Source organism: Myxine glutinosa, chromosome 2, assembly GCF_964187855.1.
Source record: "Myxine glutinosa chromosome 2, kmMyxGlut1.1, whole genome shotgun sequence".
NCBI lineage: Eukaryota > Metazoa > Chordata > Myxini > Myxiniformes > Myxinidae > Myxine > Myxine glutinosa.
The window spans coordinates 25,177,785-25,196,755 of record NC_136262.1 but is presented as its reverse complement, the minus strand read 5'-3'; the positions used below and the strand labels follow the sequence as shown (position 1 = coordinate 25,196,755).

Sequence of the window (18,971 nt, the reverse complement as noted above, 5' to 3'; positions counted from 1 at the left end):
AGAAGGGCGTGGCCCCACCTCGTCGTCAAGGGTGGAGCCAGAGAGCCCTCGTCATCCAAGGTGGAGTCAGAGCCCTTAACCAACCAGGGTTCGGTGGGTTTGGCTTGGAAGGGCGTGGACAGAAAGATCTGGCAGGTTTGCGAGGGTTCCAAGGGCGGGGTTATAAAACCCTTGGCGTGAGGCCCCCACCGGAGAGGTACGAGAGAGAGGAGAGAGCTTGAGGTACGAGGAAGAGAGAGGACGCATGAGGCAGAGACGCATGAGAAAGCAGACGGGAAGAAGGCAAGAGAGACGAGCTATGTGGAGCTGCCGGTGTAAAGCCGAATACGTGGAGCTGCCGGCTCCTCGCTTCCAGCCCGGAGCGGACCTGCTTGCTGTGACCCGCAAAACCTTCCAGCCCGGTTGTCCCACCTGAACCTTCTCTTCCCTCCATTCAATTCCTGCCTGCAATTCCCTATTCGTGCGAGTCTGTTTGTGTTGTCCTGTGGGAATAAGTAAGCTTGAATAAGGATTGTGCTGTGTCTTCTTCTTCTTCTGTAAATTACTTTAGTTTCTTTTCCTCTCCTTTGGTTTCTTTGGTTTTGTAAATAATAGTTAATAAATACCTGTTCCTCCTTACTTTGGCTTTCATTCTCATCCGATCGTCTTCGTGTTTTCCCCATTGAGTACCTGTGGCGCGATTTTGGCAGAACCGCTTACAATCGGGTTAGTCAATCGCTAACGGCTCGGATTCTGGATTGCTAAACCGCTCGGCAAATACCATCTTGTTCGGGGTTCGAGCGGTACTTGTCTCCCTGTTCTACGGAGGGACTGATAAAGGTATTCGGGATAAACCCTGGACCAATAACCCTGATCAGTCCACTCCGCAGAGGAGCGTTACAGGTACCAGGAACGAATACAGCCAGCTTAACAAGACAAGGGGTTAACCCCCCCTTGCTAAGGGGAGTGCCGTACTCCGATTCCGTAACAATATATATATACACAAAGAATTAAGTTAAGCACCCCTACACAACGAATTAAGGTAAGCACCCCCTAATATATATTCTTTGTGTATATGTATACATTGGCATATATTCTAAGGTATGTGAGATCAAATAATGATTGGTATGACATTAGCAATTATCCATTGATGAAATTGAGTGATCAAAGTGAAAAAAAGTGATTGGTTGAGTCAGTGATCCGATCACGTGGGTCCTACACACGTTATTGACGCAAAGATCGCTAGAGGTCTTCTCAGAACAATGACTGTACGTTAGAAAACATAAACGTCATCCACACTGTCCGTGATGGACCTATAGCTCCATACTTAAATTGAGGTGAAAATATGCCTAAAATTCCCAAAAAATTTCACCTTAAATTATTCAGAATAAAATATTGTAAACGGCATGATTGTTATGTTTTTATGTGACCATAATATCACTTCTCCAGAAAATATAGCAATATCATGGGTATATTACACTGTTTTGACGACAACAAACTTGTAATGTGCGAGGTTGTAAAAAAACGGGGGGGGTGCTTAACTTAATTCTTTGTGTATATATGAAAAATAACTAATACCTGAAAATGACGTAAAGTGGCTTTCCGACCGATTCCTCCAAAGTCCTGAAAATATGGAATAGAGAATGATCAACAAAATATAGAACAATATAAAACACAAATACCAATATAAATATCATGTATGTTGGAATACACCGTTATAGTAGCAGTTGCATGAGAGTGATTTAAGACCAATATATTGGTTGCCGTAATTGAATTGAGCATCCAAAAGTCGGAATATGAATTTCTTATAGCGAATTTCTTGAAGAATAAATAAAAGGATTTTGGTGGCTACTGCCAACTTGGTCGGCTATTACCAAATGTTGTACTATGACTTTTAAACTAAAAGGCATCATATCCAACCATTCAGTAGTCATCTATGCTATAAAAGTGAAATTGTATAAGGTGGATGGAGGTTATGTTGTCACCCTTGTCGGTTTGATTGTCTGTTTGTTTGTGAGCAGAATAGCTCAAAAAAAATTGAAGACGGATTCAGACGAAATTTGGTTGACAGGTTGGGTGTGTGACACAGATTAATTGATTCGATTTTGGTGAAGATCTGGATCCAGATATTATAATTTTTAAAGTCACCATTGAGAGATAGGGCCAAACACAATACATAGCATGATATTTCAAAAAGTTGTGGATGGGTTCTGACAAAACTTAGTGGATGAGTTGGGTATGTGACAAGAATAAGCGATTAGATTTTGATTCAGTTCCGGATGCAGATCCGTCTTATTAGTGGGACACAAAACGTAAACGCAAAATGCAAAACAATAAGAAAGAGCAATCAGAGATCGCAGACCCTTGCCAGGAAGTGTTTTCAGTGTTTTTCAGGCTTTTATGCTAAAACAAATATGGCGGCCGAACCACTTGGCCGATGACGTCATCATTATTATTTTTTCTCCACCAATTTAGCCCTAGATGACGCCCAATAAATTTCATCTTGATCGGATGAAGTTTTGTACTTGTCGAATTATGACGTCATAATGGAGGAGACAGACAGACAGACAAACAAACAGACTCAAATGCAATACCCTCTCCCTAGGCGAGGGTAAAACATTTTTACAATTTTCCAGGAGGTTTGGATTAATTTGAAGCAACTTTTACTTCTTTTTTCTCTCCCAGGAGCATTTCAGCTGCAGACTAGGAAATTCAAATGAGCTAATCCAGATACTCTACTGTTATCCAGTTTTGAAGTTTAGCTTTTACTCGGTTCAGGCATGAGAATACTCTGAATAATGTCTGAATTTGGAAATAATCACATCGAATCAGGGCTGGATTTTAAGACATGTTTTTTTTTTTCTTGATCGACCTGAAATGCTTATTTCAGGAATACTAAGTTTATTACTTTTTCAAAATTTACAGCAAAAATGAGCGGAATAGATTCGGTAGCACAGACAATTTGCCTGAATAGGCAAAAATTCTGTGGAAAATGAAATCAAGTAGGGTCATTTAGACCAGGAGTAGACAAGTAAGCAAGGACATGTAAGATAGATGAATTATTCAAGAATAATTTGATTTGGAAGTGAAGATAGTCATGTGTACATTTTAACAACAGGCGCCATCTTATTGTCCCCAAAACAGCAGAAAAATAAACTAGAGTTCATAGAACACCTTACCCCACACCGTCTTGTGTAAAAAGGGCGGGGTCTGCATGCGGCAAATTTGATTGGTCGAGATGCTAACAGTAGGGTTTTTGAAAGTGCCAATGAGGCGACTTGTGTTCTACAGTGTTCAAGTATATACAGTCGAACCCCGCTATTCACGGTTCCGCTATTCGCGGAATCCGCATATTCGCAGTTGATTATATGCGACATGTTTCTCTATTCACGGGAAAATGTCCTGCAAATTCGCGGGTTTTTTCTATTCACGGCCGTGTTCGCGAAATCGCGGTTTTCTTTTCCCTTATTCGCGGACATGTTCTGCAAATTCGCGGTTTTTCAAGGGGCACAAAAAAAAATTCCACGAGCCGCGAGCTTGACACATTTATAAAACCCATCTTTCACCAGCCATGCATAAAGCAGCTGTATGTACGTACGCAAAAAAAACATCTTATACAAGCCGCGAGCATTACCTGCTTATACAGTACAGTACAGTACAGTACATTCACTGCTGTGTGATTTGTGTTTTCATGGCTTTCGCGGTTGCGAATTTTAGCCGCACTATAAGCAAGCTTCGCGTGATATCCCACCACATGTGTAAACAAGTCAACCCGGCAAATTATAGAATGCAAATGCTTCATTAAATCGATTACAGTTTGCAATTTACGGTAAAGCAACATCAGATCTTACACAATGAAAACACTTCGGGGGATGTTCCATCAGCTACGAAAACATGTCAACCCCGTGAATTATAGAATGCAAATGCTTCATTAAATCTATCTTACTATAATTCACCAAATGTCCTTCTGTCTGTTCGAAGGTACCGTAAAAACTGCTGCACCGATCGCAAAGATATTTTGGGTGGGTAATCCTGGGACCACTGGGAGTAAAATAGGCTATTTAGTTTTCCCAATTTCAGCTTTGGTCTCCAGCATTCTCAGGTTTGGACTCCCGCATAACATTCGCGTTCGCATAACGTTCATTGTGACGATGTTCTCATTGTGACGATCTTACTATAATTCACCAAATGTCCGTCTGTCTGTCTGTTCGAAGGTACCGTAAAAACTGCTGAACCGATCGCAAAGATATTTTGGGTGGATAATCCTGGGATCTACAGGAGTAAAATAGGCTATTTAGTTTTCCCAATTTCAGCTTTGGTCTCCAGCATTCTCAGGTTTGGATTCCCGCATAACATTCGCGTTCGCATAACGTTCATTGTGACAATGTTCTCATTGTGGCGATGTTGTGACGATGTATGTGTTCACGGTAGTGTTTGACGTGACGGTGTGAACGTAATTTCTTAATGTTTTTCGTTTCGTTATCCTTTAATGAACGTTTAATGTTTAATGAACGTTTAATGCCCTTCGATGTCCGGGGCCGCACGCGCTACACTGGACGGGCCAGCGTGTACCTTGCCCTTCGCCGTCAGGCTCGGGTAAACCGCTGAGCCCCATCCCTGATGGGGACTGGGGCTTGAGACAGTGTCCCACGAATGAGGAATTCCCAGTAAGCGCGAGTCATCAGCTCGCGTTGATTAAGTCCCTGCCCTTTGTACACACCACCCGTCGCTACTACCGATCGGACGGTTTGATGAGATCCTCGGATCAGCCCCTGCACGGGCCGTTCTCGGCTCGTGCCGGTGCACCGAAAAGATGAGCGAACTTGACTGTCCAGAGGAAGTAAAAGTCATAACAAGGTTTCCGTCGGTGAACCTGCGGAAGGATCATTATCGGGACAACATGAGAGCGAGCGAGACGCGAGACGAACGTGGTACGTGATCGTCCATGTACTGTTTAGCCATGTACTGTTTAGATTTTGATGTAATGCGTGTTATATGATTCAACGGATGTTTATATGAATCGTTAAAAAAAAAAAAGCCTTCAATTTTTGATATTTTACCTTTTCATTTGGGCTTCCCAATTGAAGCCCCGCCCTTAGGCCGGGTACTGTTTAGTTGCTAGTTATTGAAATTAGCAGATAGGCTCAATACGGACGGCATCATCCGATAACATCCCCTACAAACAATGTCAGGGGATTCACACCTCCCACAGCTACCCACAATGCTCGCAATCCTACATATAAATACAGATTGTGTCCTCGATCTCGATCATTGTTCTCGTTCCGTTGCTTCGACCTCTGTTTTTGACTCTCGCTCTGCTCTGCAAGTGATGAGCCTCAGCAACAATTTGGAGCTGCTCGATCGGCTTTCGGGAGGAGAGAGTACGGCCTCTGTGGGCAGGCATTATGGCGTCAACTAATCCACCGTTCGCTACATACGGAAGAATGAGAAGGCGATTTGAGAGAGTATTTCAGCGAGCGCTGTATCGAGTACGAAGGTTGTCACCCATGTCCGGGATGTCCACATAGAAAGGATGTAGAAGGCTCTCAGTATATGGATCGAGGCCAATGTGCAAAAAAGTATGCCTTTGAGTGGACCTTGCTCGCAATCCTATTGTCGGACCTCTCATTTGCGAAAAGGCCAAAGGAATTTATGATCATCTGTCTGGTGTGGGTGGTGCCAGCAAGAGTGATGTGCCAAGCAATGAGGGTACAAGCAGCGCAACTTCATTCACTACAAGCAGGGGATGGTTTCATCAATTCAAGGAGTGGTACTGCCTGAAACATGTGAAGCTCACAGGGGAGCATGCCTCCACGGACCACGAGGCGGCAAAAGCGTTCCCTGCTCAACACGTGAAGCTGATCAAAGAGAAGGGATACCTCCCAGAGCAGGTGTTCAATGCTGACGAGACTGGCCTCTTCTGGAAAAAGATGCCCACGAGAACTTTCATCTCGAACTGCCATGGACCGGGTATATCTTCTACTCTGTGCAAATGCAAAAGGGGACCTCATACTGAAACCCATGATGTTGTACCGTTCCCTGAACCCACGTGCTCTCAAGGGCAAAAACAAGCAAACTCTGCCTGTGATTTGGAGGGCCAACAGGAAAGCCTGGGTGACGGAAACAATCTTCCTGGACTGGTCCCATAATTGTTTCATCCCTCATGTGGAGAGGTACATAGTGGACAAAAACCTTACGTTCAAGGTTCTCTTGCTCCTGGACAATGCTCCTGGCCACCCCGCGAACCTGGACGCGGCTCACCCGAACATCGAGGTGATCTTCCTACCGCCCAACACCACCTCCCTCATCCAGCTACTCGACCAAGGTGTGATTTCAACGTTTAAAACGTATGACACCAATCGCACCTTTCGCCGCATTTTGGAAGCGATGGAGTCTGACCCAGGGCTCACCGTCGGGCAGTGTTGGAAGGATTTCAACATTGCCCACTGCATCGGCACCATCAAGGAGTCGCTGGATGAGGTGAGAGCCTCCACCATCAACGCGTGCTGGCACAACCTATGTCCACAGGCAGTCAGAGACTTTACTGGCTTTCCCGATAACACTTAGGAGAGGCATGCGATTGTCGGGTTGGCACGGCAGTTGAGAGGGGAAGGATTTGATGACATGCAGCCTGAGGAGTTGGAGGATCTAATTGCCTCACATGGCGACAAACTCACCGAGGAGGAATTGGAGGCCATTATAATGGTTTCTGAGGAGGAGGAGGTAGGCAGTGATGAAGAGGTGCCGTGAGTTGCTGCATGACATGCGGGCGCTTGTCGACAAGTTGGAAGATGCTGACCCCGTCATGGAGAGGTAACTCAAGTTCAAGAGGGGCTTGGATGATTTGTTTCTCCCCTACAAAGAGCTGCATCGAAACCTGCGGCAATCTGCCAGGCAGCTCTCCATTACCCATTTCTTCAACCCTGCTCCCTCCACCTCAACACCACCAGCACCCTCCTCTCCTGCCGCCCTCTCAGTGTCCTCACCAGCACCCTCAACTGCTGCCTCTCCCTCAGTGCATGACGGTGCAGGACTGTCATTTGGGTCATCCTCAGAGTTCGAAGAATTCATGGGATTTTAATTCATCATCATCATCATCATCATCATCATCATCATCATCATCATCATCATCACCATCATCATCATCATCATCATCTTAAAGTTGCATGTGTTTGTAAAATAAAAATTTTAAACGGTACATAATGGTATTGTGTTTCACTGTGCGATATGGTTAAGCTGGTTAAGCACTTTTAATAAACTGTAAGTGCATTCCTTCAATAAATTGGAAGTGGTGCCTGATGTTGTCGTTTATTTTATATTTGTATGCATTTTTTTATGAGCTTGTAATCATGTGTATTTGCTGTCGAAAACATTTTAAACTTGAAAAAATTTCATCTATGAATCAGGAACCGCTGGGAACCTATAACGTATCCCCCTTTTCCCCATTGAAACAATGCCGCGGCATACATTCACAGGATTTTCATCGACCTTTTCAGACTTTCGACATTCGCGGGTTTTGTCTCGCCATTTCCAAAACTTTCAACGACCTTCGCGGATATTATCATCGACTTTCTCTGGATTTGCGTCACCATTCACAGATTTTGACTTGCCACTCGCAGTTCGGCTCCTCTTTGCGGATTTTTTCACGACTCGGAAACCTGTCCCCCCTTTTTCCATTGAAACAATGCCCCACTTTTCACGGGTTTCACTATTCGCAGATTTTCCAGGAACGTATCCCCCGCGAATAGCAGGGATGTAGAAGGCTCTTAGTATATGGATCGAGGACAATGTGCAAAAAAGTATGCCATTGAGTGGACCTCTCATTCGCACTGTAATCCCATTTAAATAAAATAAAGTTTTTAAAGGACGTAAGAAAAAAAAAATTCAGAAGTTTATCGCTGTTGACGCAGCGCCTTTTATAACACCTTATTTAACACATTTCATTAGTTATTCGTGCCTGTTGTTTGGGTCCTTTATGAGGTTACTAAAAACAGTAAATGTCAGTAAGTGTTTGGAATGTTTTTCAGTAAGTGTTTTCAGTAAGTGTTTAAGGAACATTTCAGTTAGTGTTAACATTTATGTTCCAATTTGTGTTCAAAATATGACAATAAATTTAAATCAAGTTGCTCCTCGATCATAAGCTGGCATTGTGGAGAAAGAGACAGACAGCCAAAGTGATCTAATTGCTTAACCCCACTTTTTGCTTTGTGTGTGTCAGGTAAATATTAACTATAAATTTCAGTTATTGCTGGTCAGCTGTTGAACGTAAAGTTATCCGAAAGATTGTCAAGTCTCAGTAACAGCAGAAATATGAAAAAATGTTGTTACTGTTAAATGTACCAACACTGAAGGGCACAGTATAAATGTGTAAGTGAAACAAAACGGGAACCTGAAGTAACTTATTCCATCCTTTTGGATTCCAGGGCACCCATTCTGACGCCAATCTTACATGACATGCAATTGTTGGCCTCGTTGTATTGTAACCATAGGAACGTTTTCATCCAACCCTGGGAAAAGGTCTTTCCTTTAAAAACGTTATTAAATTATGAGGTTCTGGACTGGCCCATGGTCGGACTTTGTCAGGAACGTCTGGCGATTCTGCATGGCTTGACACCAATCAAACTTTGTCTAAATCCTGATGCTCATCTTCACTTTCTTTGAGTTCAGAGTTAGATTTTGCAGATGATATAGTGGCATTGCCTCAATGCGTACCAGTAAAGGAAGCCCGAGGAAAAACCAATCCTTTACCTTTCCAACCATATGTGGGCCACACTTCGCCATTGTAGATCCAAAAATATTCAAGATCTATTTCCATACAAGGTCAGAAAACAAATTTACACCACATTGTCATTCCATCAGTAAGATTAACCTAAGTTGATGTGTAATAAAACTAACGGAAGTGTGGTGTGGTAAGGCGAGAATATAGCAATCAGGTTGGCTTTGATCTTCCGGGGAAAGCCACGTCAATGTGTGTCACAAACCAAAACACCAAAACAATGGCATTCTCCGTCGGGCGAAGTCCTTCCTTGGCACACCTGAGCTCCTCACCACATACAAGGCTTTCATCTGCAGCTCAATGGAATACTGCTCTCCCCTCTGGGCTGGTGCTCCTGCCTCACACCTAGCTCGGCTTTACGCTGTTGAAACCAAAGCTTTCAGAATCATTGGATTCTCCCGCGATGAAGCCGATTCTGAGGGCCTTTCACTCACTCACCGCAGGCAAGTTGGTGGTCTTTCTGTCTTCTACCGACTCCTCTCTGGCCTAGCCCCCCAGCCCTGTCTGTGCTCTGTCCCCCAAGTACTCCTACAGGTCGCACAAGATCTGCCTGCAACCCTCTTCTGGTGAAACTGCCAAAATCAAGACTCTCTGCTCACCTTCACTCTTTCATTCCTCTTTTCTCCCACCTCTGGAACAAACTCCCTCACTCTCTTCAATCCCACTCATCCCTCCAGGTCTTTAAAACAGCTGTTCACCACCATCTCTTATCTTCCCCCATCCAAAACCTTGATCTTTTCTACCCCTGTTAATTCACCCCAGATCCACTTTTCTGAAATACCGACTTCTTTCCTGGAAGTCCTAGCAGTGTCCATGTGTTTTTTTTTTTACCTCTCACACCCCCACCACCCTTCCCATGCCTCCTCCCCCCAAGCCCTCTCCCTCCCACAGATCTCCCAATGTCCCTACTCTCAAATGTTGTACTTGTGTGCTTCCCCCTCTATCTCCATCTTGTCTCCCGCTCCCTTTATTTCGTCTTATGTGTCTGTTTTTTTTTTGTTGTCATTAATGTTAGCTCTTACACGAGCCTCGATCGTGTATTCAAAAAAAATAAAAAATAAAAAAATATCAGTTTCGCAAAACAGGCAAATGAATTCAAGTAAATGTGGCGTCTTTGAGAGTTTGATTTTTGTTCCAACATTATTTTTAGCCTCTTTCAAACCAGGCTGTCTCAGATATCGTTTCTGTCGAAACAAAAACCATACTGCCCGTCCCAATTTAATTTATATAGCTAATACCTGGATCCCCAGCTCCTCCAGGACACATGCATTATTCCAATTAGCAACGGTACCCGCCCTATGGGCGGGGCTCCAATTGGGAAGCCCAAATGAAAAGGCAAAATATCAGAAATTGAAGGTTTTTTTATTTTAAACGATTCATATAAACATCCGTTGAATCATATCACACACAAATCATCAAAATCGAGACAGTATCTTTAGAATTTCAATAAAAGCCACATCACTGTTCATATCGGTAAATATTATTCCATCGTGTTTCAAATCGTGATCGATACACAATGATCGTGATGATCGTGATAGTGAATCGTGATCGATAATAGTGTTCACAATCGCTATGCCATATGTACTCCCGATACGTGTACCAAATTCCCGATACGTGTAACTGTACCAAATCAACAGTTAAAAGGATTTTGAGCCGATAGCTGTTACGGCCTTGGCAAGATCGATGGAGACAGCGATCTGTTAGCGTATTCACCGCCCAAATAGCTATGTGGAATTCTCTCATGTAGAGATTAAACGTTACGGCTGTTACGGCCTTGGCAAGATCGATGAAGACAGCTTTTATTATACTTTTAATGAAGGACACTGTCTCAAGCCCCAGTCCCCATCACAGATGGGGCTCAGCGGTTTACCCGAGCCTGACGGCGAAGGGCAAGGTACACGCTGGCCCGTCCAGTGTAGCGCGCGTGCAGCCCCGGACATCGAAGGGCATTAAATGTTCATTAAACGTTAAACGTTCATTAAACATTAAACGATCATTAAAGGATTACGAAACGAAAAACATTACGAAATTACGTTCACACCGTCACGGCAAACACTACCGTGAACACATACATCGTCACAATGAGAACATCGTCACAATGAACGTTATGCGAACGTGAATGTTATGCGGAGTCCAAAGCTGAGAATGCTGGAGACCAAAGCTGAAATTGGGAAAACTAAATAGCCTATTTTACTCCTCGAGATCCCAGGATTATCCACCCAAAATATCTTTGCGATCGGCTCAGCAGTTTTTACGGTACCTTCGAACAGACAGACAGACGGACATTTGGTGAATTATAGTAAGATCGTCACAACGAGAACATCGTCACAATGAACGTTATGCGAACGTGAATGTTATGCGGGAGTCCAAACCTGAGAATACTGGAGACCAAAGCTGAAATTGGAAAAACTAAATAGCCTATTTTACTCCTGGAGATCCCAGGATTACCCACACAAAATATCGTTTCGATCGGTTGAGCCGTTTTTGCGGTACCTTCAAACAGACGGACAGACATTTGGTGAATTATAGTAAGACTAGCGGGGTCACCCGTGGGAATCCCACGGGTGACCCCGCAAGTTTGCATTGACGTTCGTCGATGGACTCGTTCGCCCGTCTCATTCGTTTTCTTGCTGCATCCTGTTCAAGTCTGCGTTCTTCATCGAGCGTCTCATTCATTTTGGAAATAGAAGTTTCCACGCAGCGCATGAATTGTCACGATCCTCAAGAGGAATTTGTCTCGTAATCATCAAATGATAAATGGCAAGTAAATTATATTGTGGAAAATTAAAGATTTCAAATAAACCTATTTAAAGTGTATTCGCACATAACTAATTTTAAAAAACGAAGAAATATCTCTCGGTAATTTCCTGAAACATATTTTACTTCCGGCTAATAATGTTGAATTAAATAAAAACGAAGAAATATATGTCGGCATCATTGTTGACGTTTTTGTGACGACTGTCATCAAACGAAAAAGTAATATATCTTAACGGAAAAGCAAAAGCGAATTTTTAATATATATCGACACGTTGCCGTCGGTGTCATGTTGGGCGGTGTATGATACACCATGACGCGATTTTTAAAAATATATCTCTGCATTTTCCCGCGTGTGTGGAATGTTCTCAATTATTGCTGACACCGAGTCCAAAACCATCGATAAAAATGAAATCATATGGTGAGTTAGATTGGAGATAAAGGCGTGAGAGAGACTCAATGGCCTTGAAGTTGAAGTTACAGGCGTTTGAGAATTCATTTCGTTCTATAAACGGCAACTTTCATTGGATTTCCTTCCCGTTTGTTTTCAACCGAGTCGAAAACTATGTTAGCGACTGTGAAAAATGAAATGATATATCGAATTTTTAATATGTATCGACACGTTGCCGTCGGTGTCATGTTAGGCGGTGTATGATACACCATGACGCGATTTTAAAAAATATATCTGCATTTTCCCGCGTGTGTGGAATGTTCTCAATTATTGCTGACACCGACTCTAAAACCATCGATAAAAATGAAATCATATGGTGAGTTAGATTGGAGATAAAGGCGTGAGAGAGACTCAATGGCCTTGAAGTTACAGGCATTTGAGAATTCATTTCGTTCTATAAACGGCAACTTTCATCGGATTTTCTTCTCGTTTTTTTTCAACCGAGTCTAAAACTATGTTAGCGACTGTGAAAAATGAAATGATATATCGAATTTAAAATAGATATCGACACATTGCCGTCGGTGTCATGTTGGGCGGTGTATGATACACCATGACGCGATTTTAAAAAATATATCTCTGCATTTTCCCGCGTGTGTGGAATGTTTGTGGAAAATTAAAGATTTCAAATAAACCTATTTAAAGTGTATGCGCACATAACTAATAAAAAAAACGAAGAAATATCTCTCGGTAATTTCCTGAAACATATTTTACTTCCGGCTAATATGTTGAATGAAATAAAAACGAAGAAATATATGTCGGCATCATTGTTGACGTTTTTGTGACGACTATCATCAAACGAAATAGTAATATATCATAACGGAAAAGCAAAAGCGAATTTTTAATATATATCGACACATTGCCGGCGGTGTCATGTTGGGCGGTGTATGATACACCATGACGCGATTTTAAAAAATATATCTCTGCATTTTCCCGCGTGTGTGGATTGTTCTCAATTATTGCTGACACCGAGTCTAAAAGTAAAACCATCGATAAAAATGAAATCATATGGTGAGTTAGATTGGAGATAAAGGCGTGAGAGAGACTCAATGGCCTTGAAGTTACAGGCCTTTGAGAATTCATTTCGTTCTATAAACGGCAACTTTCATCGGATTTTCTTCCCGTTTTTTTTCAACCGAGTCTAAAACTATGTTAGCGACTGTGAAAAATGAAATGATTTATCGAATTTGATTTGAAATAAAACTGGGGGAGAGCAAGACACCACGGGCCTACAAAACAGGACTCAAAGCTATGCGAGTTAATAAAATGGTGGATATTTGTTTATAGCCACTCCCAGAATGGGTGGAGCTATGGGTGGAGCTACTCTGCAAACCGAGTAAGCCACACCCCGGACAGACACCCAACAGATAGACAGACAGACAGACAGACAGAATCATCTACGGCTATTATAATATAGATAATCTCCTCCTGGTCAAACTCCCAAAATCTAAGCTTATTCCACACCACTTTTTTTATTCCTCTTCCTCCCATTTATGGAACAGCCTTCTGGAGACTGTTAAATCCCACACTTCCCTCCAGGGCTTCATACAAGCGGTTCACCATTATCACATGTAACTCCTCCACCGCCATCCCACCAGGTTGGCTTCTACCCTCGATATTTTATATTCCCATTAACTCTACCTAACCCAATACCCCTACTTGCACATTACTCTGTTTCCTCCCCTTATCTCCATACCATTTTTTAACTGTTCTTTCTTTCCCCTGGTTGTTGTGTATATCAAAATGTAAAACAAATATCTAAACTAAACGCACCACTTTATAACTACGGGCAGTTATGGCTGGGTAACAAGTAGCCCCGCTTTGATACAACTCCGCTTTGATTGGATACATGACTCATGACGTCCACTTTATTAAATTTAATTCAGAGTTAGAAAAAAAAAAAATTCAAAATAAAACCCATATTCAAAATAGTAAAAAAAGAATTGCCTACCAGACTATGTGACCTATGATGTTTTAATTAACAAACTATATTCCCAAACACTTGTCGATCGTGTGTGAAGTTTCACATCGATCTAGTAAGCCGTTCTGGAGAGGAAGATTTTAAAAGATTTTCATTTTTATTCCAATATGACTGCTAAACCACAGGATGATGTCATCAAATTTTTTTTCAACTAATCTATCCCTGGGTCACCCTCAAAAACTTTCATACTGATCAGATAAAGCGTTATACCTATCGAATTATGACATCATAATGAAGGCACCGATGACGTCATCACTAACATTTTTTTTTTTTTTTTTTTTTTTTTGTATACAGAGTCGAGGCTCGTGAAAGAGCTAACATTTATCAAACAAACAAGCAAACAAAGTATATAAAAAGGGGAGCGGTCGACAAGATGGGGAGAAAAGGGGAGGAAGCACACAAACACAACATTTGAGAGCAGGGACATCGGGAGATGTTTTTGGAGGGAGAGGGCCTGGGGGGAGGCAGGATAGGTATAAAACGCAAGGACACCAAGGACTTCCAGGAAAGAAGTCAAAAGTCACCTCAAAAAGTGGATTTGGGGTGAAATTAGCAGGGGTAGAAAAGATCAAGGTTTTGGATTGGGGAAGATAAGAGATGGTGGTGAACAGCCGTTTTAAAGACCTGGAGGGAGGAGTGGGATTGAAGAGAGTGAGGGAGTTTGTTCCAGAGGCGGGAGAAAAGAGGAATGAAGGAGTGAAGGTGAGCAGAGAGTCTTGATTTTGGCAGTTTAACCAAAAGAGGGTTGCAGGCAGATCTTGTGCGACCTGCAGGAATATTTGGGGGACAGAGCCCAGAGAGAGCTGGGGGAGCAAGGCCGGAGAGGAGTCGGTAGAAGACGGAAAGACCACCAACCTGCCTGCGGTGATTAAGTGAAAGGCCCTCGGAGATAGCGTCATCGCGGGAGATTCCAATGATTCTGAACGCTTTGGTTTCAACAGCGTGAAGACGAGCTAGGTGTGAGGCAGCAGCACCAACCCAGAGGGGAGAGCAGTACTCCATTGAGCTGCGGATGAAAGCCTTGTATGTGGTGAGGAGCTCAGGTGTGCCAAGGAAGGACTTCGCACGACGGAGGATGCCCAGTCGGCGACTGGCTTTGGAGGCCAGCTTGGAAATGTGGTTTTCCCAGGAAAGATCATAGCAGATAGTGAGACCCAAAAGCTTGAGTGACAGAACTTCTTGGAGAGTATTATTCAGAAAGTAGATGGGAGGGAAGTCCAGTCGGTCTTTTCGGAGAGACATCGTAAGAGTGTGAGATTTGTCAGGATTGAAAGACATGTTCCACTTGTTTGCCCAGTCTGTGATTTTGTCCAGGTCTGCAGAGAGTGAGGAGGCTGCGGACTGCCGATCTGAGGGATGAGGAATGGAGCGGCAGAGAGTGGAGTCATCAGCAAAGAGATAGAGAGGATTTTCAAGAGAGTCAGAGAGATCATTGATGAAGACCAGAAAAAGCACAGGGCCCAGAACACTGCCTTGGGGAACTCCAGCCTGAACAGGAAGAGGAAATGAGAGAAACCCATTCAGGGCCACACGGTGACTCCGACTAGAGAGGAAGTCCACCAGCCATGCGTGGAGATTTCCATGGATACCAAAGGAGGAGAGTTTGGTGAGCAGAGCGGGGTGCCAGACCGTATCGAAGGCACGTGATATGTCGAGGGAGACAGCTCTAATTTCCTGTTTGGCATTGAGGACCTCCATCCATTGTTGAGACAGCAGAAGCAGCATGTCCAGAGTAGAGTGACCTGGTCTGAAACCAAATTGATGATCAGAGATCAAGCCATTGGAGAAGAGGAAAGATTTCATATCCGAAGCAATGATGGATTCCATGACTTTGCTGATAATTGGGAGAAGGCTGATTGGTCTGTAGTTGCTAGGATCTGTTTTTGCACCTTGTTGTGCAAAGCGGTGATGTTGGCTGATTTCCAAGCAGATGGCAGTTGACCTTGAGCAAAAGAGAGGGTGAAGAGAACAGAGAGAGGGAGTGAAAGAGCGGAAGAACAGGATTTTAGGACCCGTGGGCTGATGCCGTCAGGTCCAGTTGCAGAATCAGAGTCGAGGGTTGACAGAAACATTTCCACCTTGTCAGGAGGAAAGGACACGGAGTCCAGGAGCAGCTGGGTACGACTGGGTATGGTGGGTACAGAGAGCGATGGGTTTGGGACACAAGATTTAGAGGCAAACACAGAGTTGAGGCATTCAGCTTTTTCACGTGCGGAGTCAGCTGTGTAGCCGTTTGAGGTAAGGGAGGGGATGGAGGGGGAACAAACACCAGAAACAGATTTGACCAGACGCCACCAGGATTTGGAAGAGGGAGACAGATAAGAGAGTTCGGTCTTGAGAACGGAGAGATATTGTTTCCTGGCTCTCCTGAGGGTGGACACACACTTGTTTCGGGCTTTGTGAAAGGAAATGAGATTTCCTTCCGTTGGATTTGCTTTCCAGGAGACGAAGGCAAGTTGTTTCTGGGCAACAGCCTCACCACAAGATTCCGTGTACCATGGACGGGAAGAAGGGTATGACAACTGAAGACGAGATGGGATAAATCAGTGCATGAGACAGAGCAATTTACTTTGGAAGAATTCCCAGGATGAGTTGATGTCAGAGGTGGTAGAGATGGGAGACCAGTCCAGATGATTGATGGCTGCTTGAAGACCGTGCCAGTTGGCCTGAGTGAAATGCCAGACTCGTCGACGCTGAGCAGGCTCCCTGAGAATGGTCAGAGAGATGTCCACTTTAACAAGCACATGATCAGATGATCCGAATGGAGCAGAAGAAGAGCAGCAGACATTTTCAGGGAAGTTAGTCAAAACCAAGTCCAGAAGAGAAGATGCTCCATTGACTGAGATCCGGGTCGGGAAATTGACAGATTGTGTCAGTCCCAGTGAGTCGCAGAAGTCCTTTGCTGAGGAGCCATGGCTGGTGAGAGAGGTACCCACACCCAGCCAACTGGCATGGTGACAATTGAAATCACCACATATGAGGAAGAGAGAGTTGGGATGAGTAGATAGAAGTTGGTCCATATTATCAGACAGCGAGATGTAGATGGAGTCATCACTGTTTGGTGGACGGTACAACACACATATGAACAAGAGGTGGGAGCGAAGGGGAAGCCGTAGCCAGAGGTATTCCTGGGGGTGAGGTGGAGAGAGTGCAGTGCAGGGCGAGTGAGGAAGAGAGTTTTTGATAAAGATAGCAACCCCACCTCCAGGACGAGGCTCAGGTCTATCATACCGGAGGAGGGAGTAACCGGGAGAGATACTAAGGAATCAGAGACATCATGAAGGAGGAAAGTTTCTGTTAAGCAGATCACGTCTGGTTTGACAGAAGCAACCTGTATGGAGAGATCAGTTAAGTTTGAACGAAGGCCCCGGATGTTTGAGGTCCATACCGTTAATGAAGAGGAAGGGGGAGCATCGGATACAGAACAGGGGGGAGGAGGGGTAGGGTAAGATGTGGAAGAGGTGGAAGAGGTAGGGAGAGCTGTTGAAGGTGTGTCAGAGATTTCAGAATAGCTCGGAGAAAGGGAAGGATGGGGCGGACAAAAGGTTTGATGGTGATTGGGTGAGGCACAATGAGGTGTTATTTGAGGAGGGGGAAGAGCGAGGCAGAAGGTTGGGGGAGATGGAGGTGAGAGTTGGAAGGGGGAAGAAGCGGGGAGGACGCTTTGAGGAGTGGGAGTGAGAGGGGGGAAATTGAGAAGAAATGAGGGTGAGGAGATTTGAAGGGGAGGGGCGAGGGGGGAGTTTCGGAGGGAAGGGACAAGGGGAGGGATTTGAAAGGGATGGGATATGGGGGAGATTTGGAGGGGAGGGGTGAGGGAGGAGTCTAGGAGGGGAGGGGCGAGGGGGAGTCTTGGAGGGGAGGGGTGAGGGGGTAGTTTAGGAGGGAGGGGGCAAGGGGGAAGATTTGAAAGGGATGGGTGATGGGGAAGATTTGGAGGGGAGGGGTGATGGGGAAGATTTGGAGGGGAGGGGTGAGATTGGATTTTAGAAAGTGTACGATTAATGGGAAATGAACATTTATTGCAAAATGAGTTTCTTGTGACCTTCGAGTCAAAAATACGTTTAAGGACGCTGGATGGAGGATGGAGTGCAGGAGAGTTTAGGGAATGTAGAAAAGAGGCACTATAAGAGATGGAATTTTTTTTTGGGATGAATAGATTTGGTGAACAAGTCGAAAGCAGCCTTTTAAAGAAGAAGAAAAAGGTGTTATAATATATGACGGAATACAGAACTTGAGGGGAAAGTGTAAACATTATAAAGTTTAACAGTGAAAACTATCTGGGGAAATGGGGGAGAAACACGTGGTCGAAGAACGAACGAACGAATAAGAACGAATAAACGAATGAGAACAAAGAATAAGAACAGAGAAGGAAATGGTTTTTTTTGTTTTTTTTTAGTTGAGATTTACACAAGGAAGTAGGCTATGGGGTGAAAAGACTGGGAAAAGCAGAGAACGAAAGTTATTGGAGCACAAACGACGAACCGCTGAGAGAAAAACAAAGCCTCAAGGTTGTACACTGTACAAGGCCTCAAGACACGACACGAATTAACACGATTTTCTATACAGGTATGGAAGATTTGCACCGAAAATCTTCCTCGGGACACAATATACGTACACACACCATAAAATAAATACAGTTATAACGAAAATACAAATGGGAACAATTACTTAACTTCGATTTCGATGGAGAGCGTGGACAGCTGTGAATAAACGAAACCTCGCCGGCAAGACCGGAAGCGGAAGACCAATTTTATTCCATATGGAGAGTACTTGACATGTGCCAAGTTTCAATTTTTTCCATGGAGCGGTTACGGATAAAAAAGGGCCAGTTTTTCTTTTTTTGCAAGATGGCTGCCACACTGCGTGACCTATGGCATCACAATTATCATAAAAAATTATACATGAGTCGGCGCTCCTATGGTTAAAATGTTGTGACAATCACTCAAGCGGTTGCAGATTAAACTAGAATGCCACTCAGCAGAGCGCATACTCCCGCCGTGGGTCAAGTTGGAATAATACGTTTTGTTTAA

General features: G+C 43.9%; 1 protein-coding gene across 2 annotated transcripts in view; it reads right to left on the bottom strand.

Annotated features, from left to right (window-relative positions):
- INTS3 (integrator complex subunit 3) overlaps positions 1-18,971 on the bottom strand; it is a 133,210-nt gene that overhangs the window by 78,012 nt on the left and 36,227 nt on the right. For both annotated transcript variants that reach the window (XM_068108616.2, XM_068108617.2), the window contains exon 19: positions 1,558-1,602. In XM_068108616.2, coding sequence (XP_067964717.1) covers positions 1,558-1,602 — 45 coding nt within the window. The remainder of the gene's footprint in view (positions 1-1,557; positions 1,603-18,971) is intronic.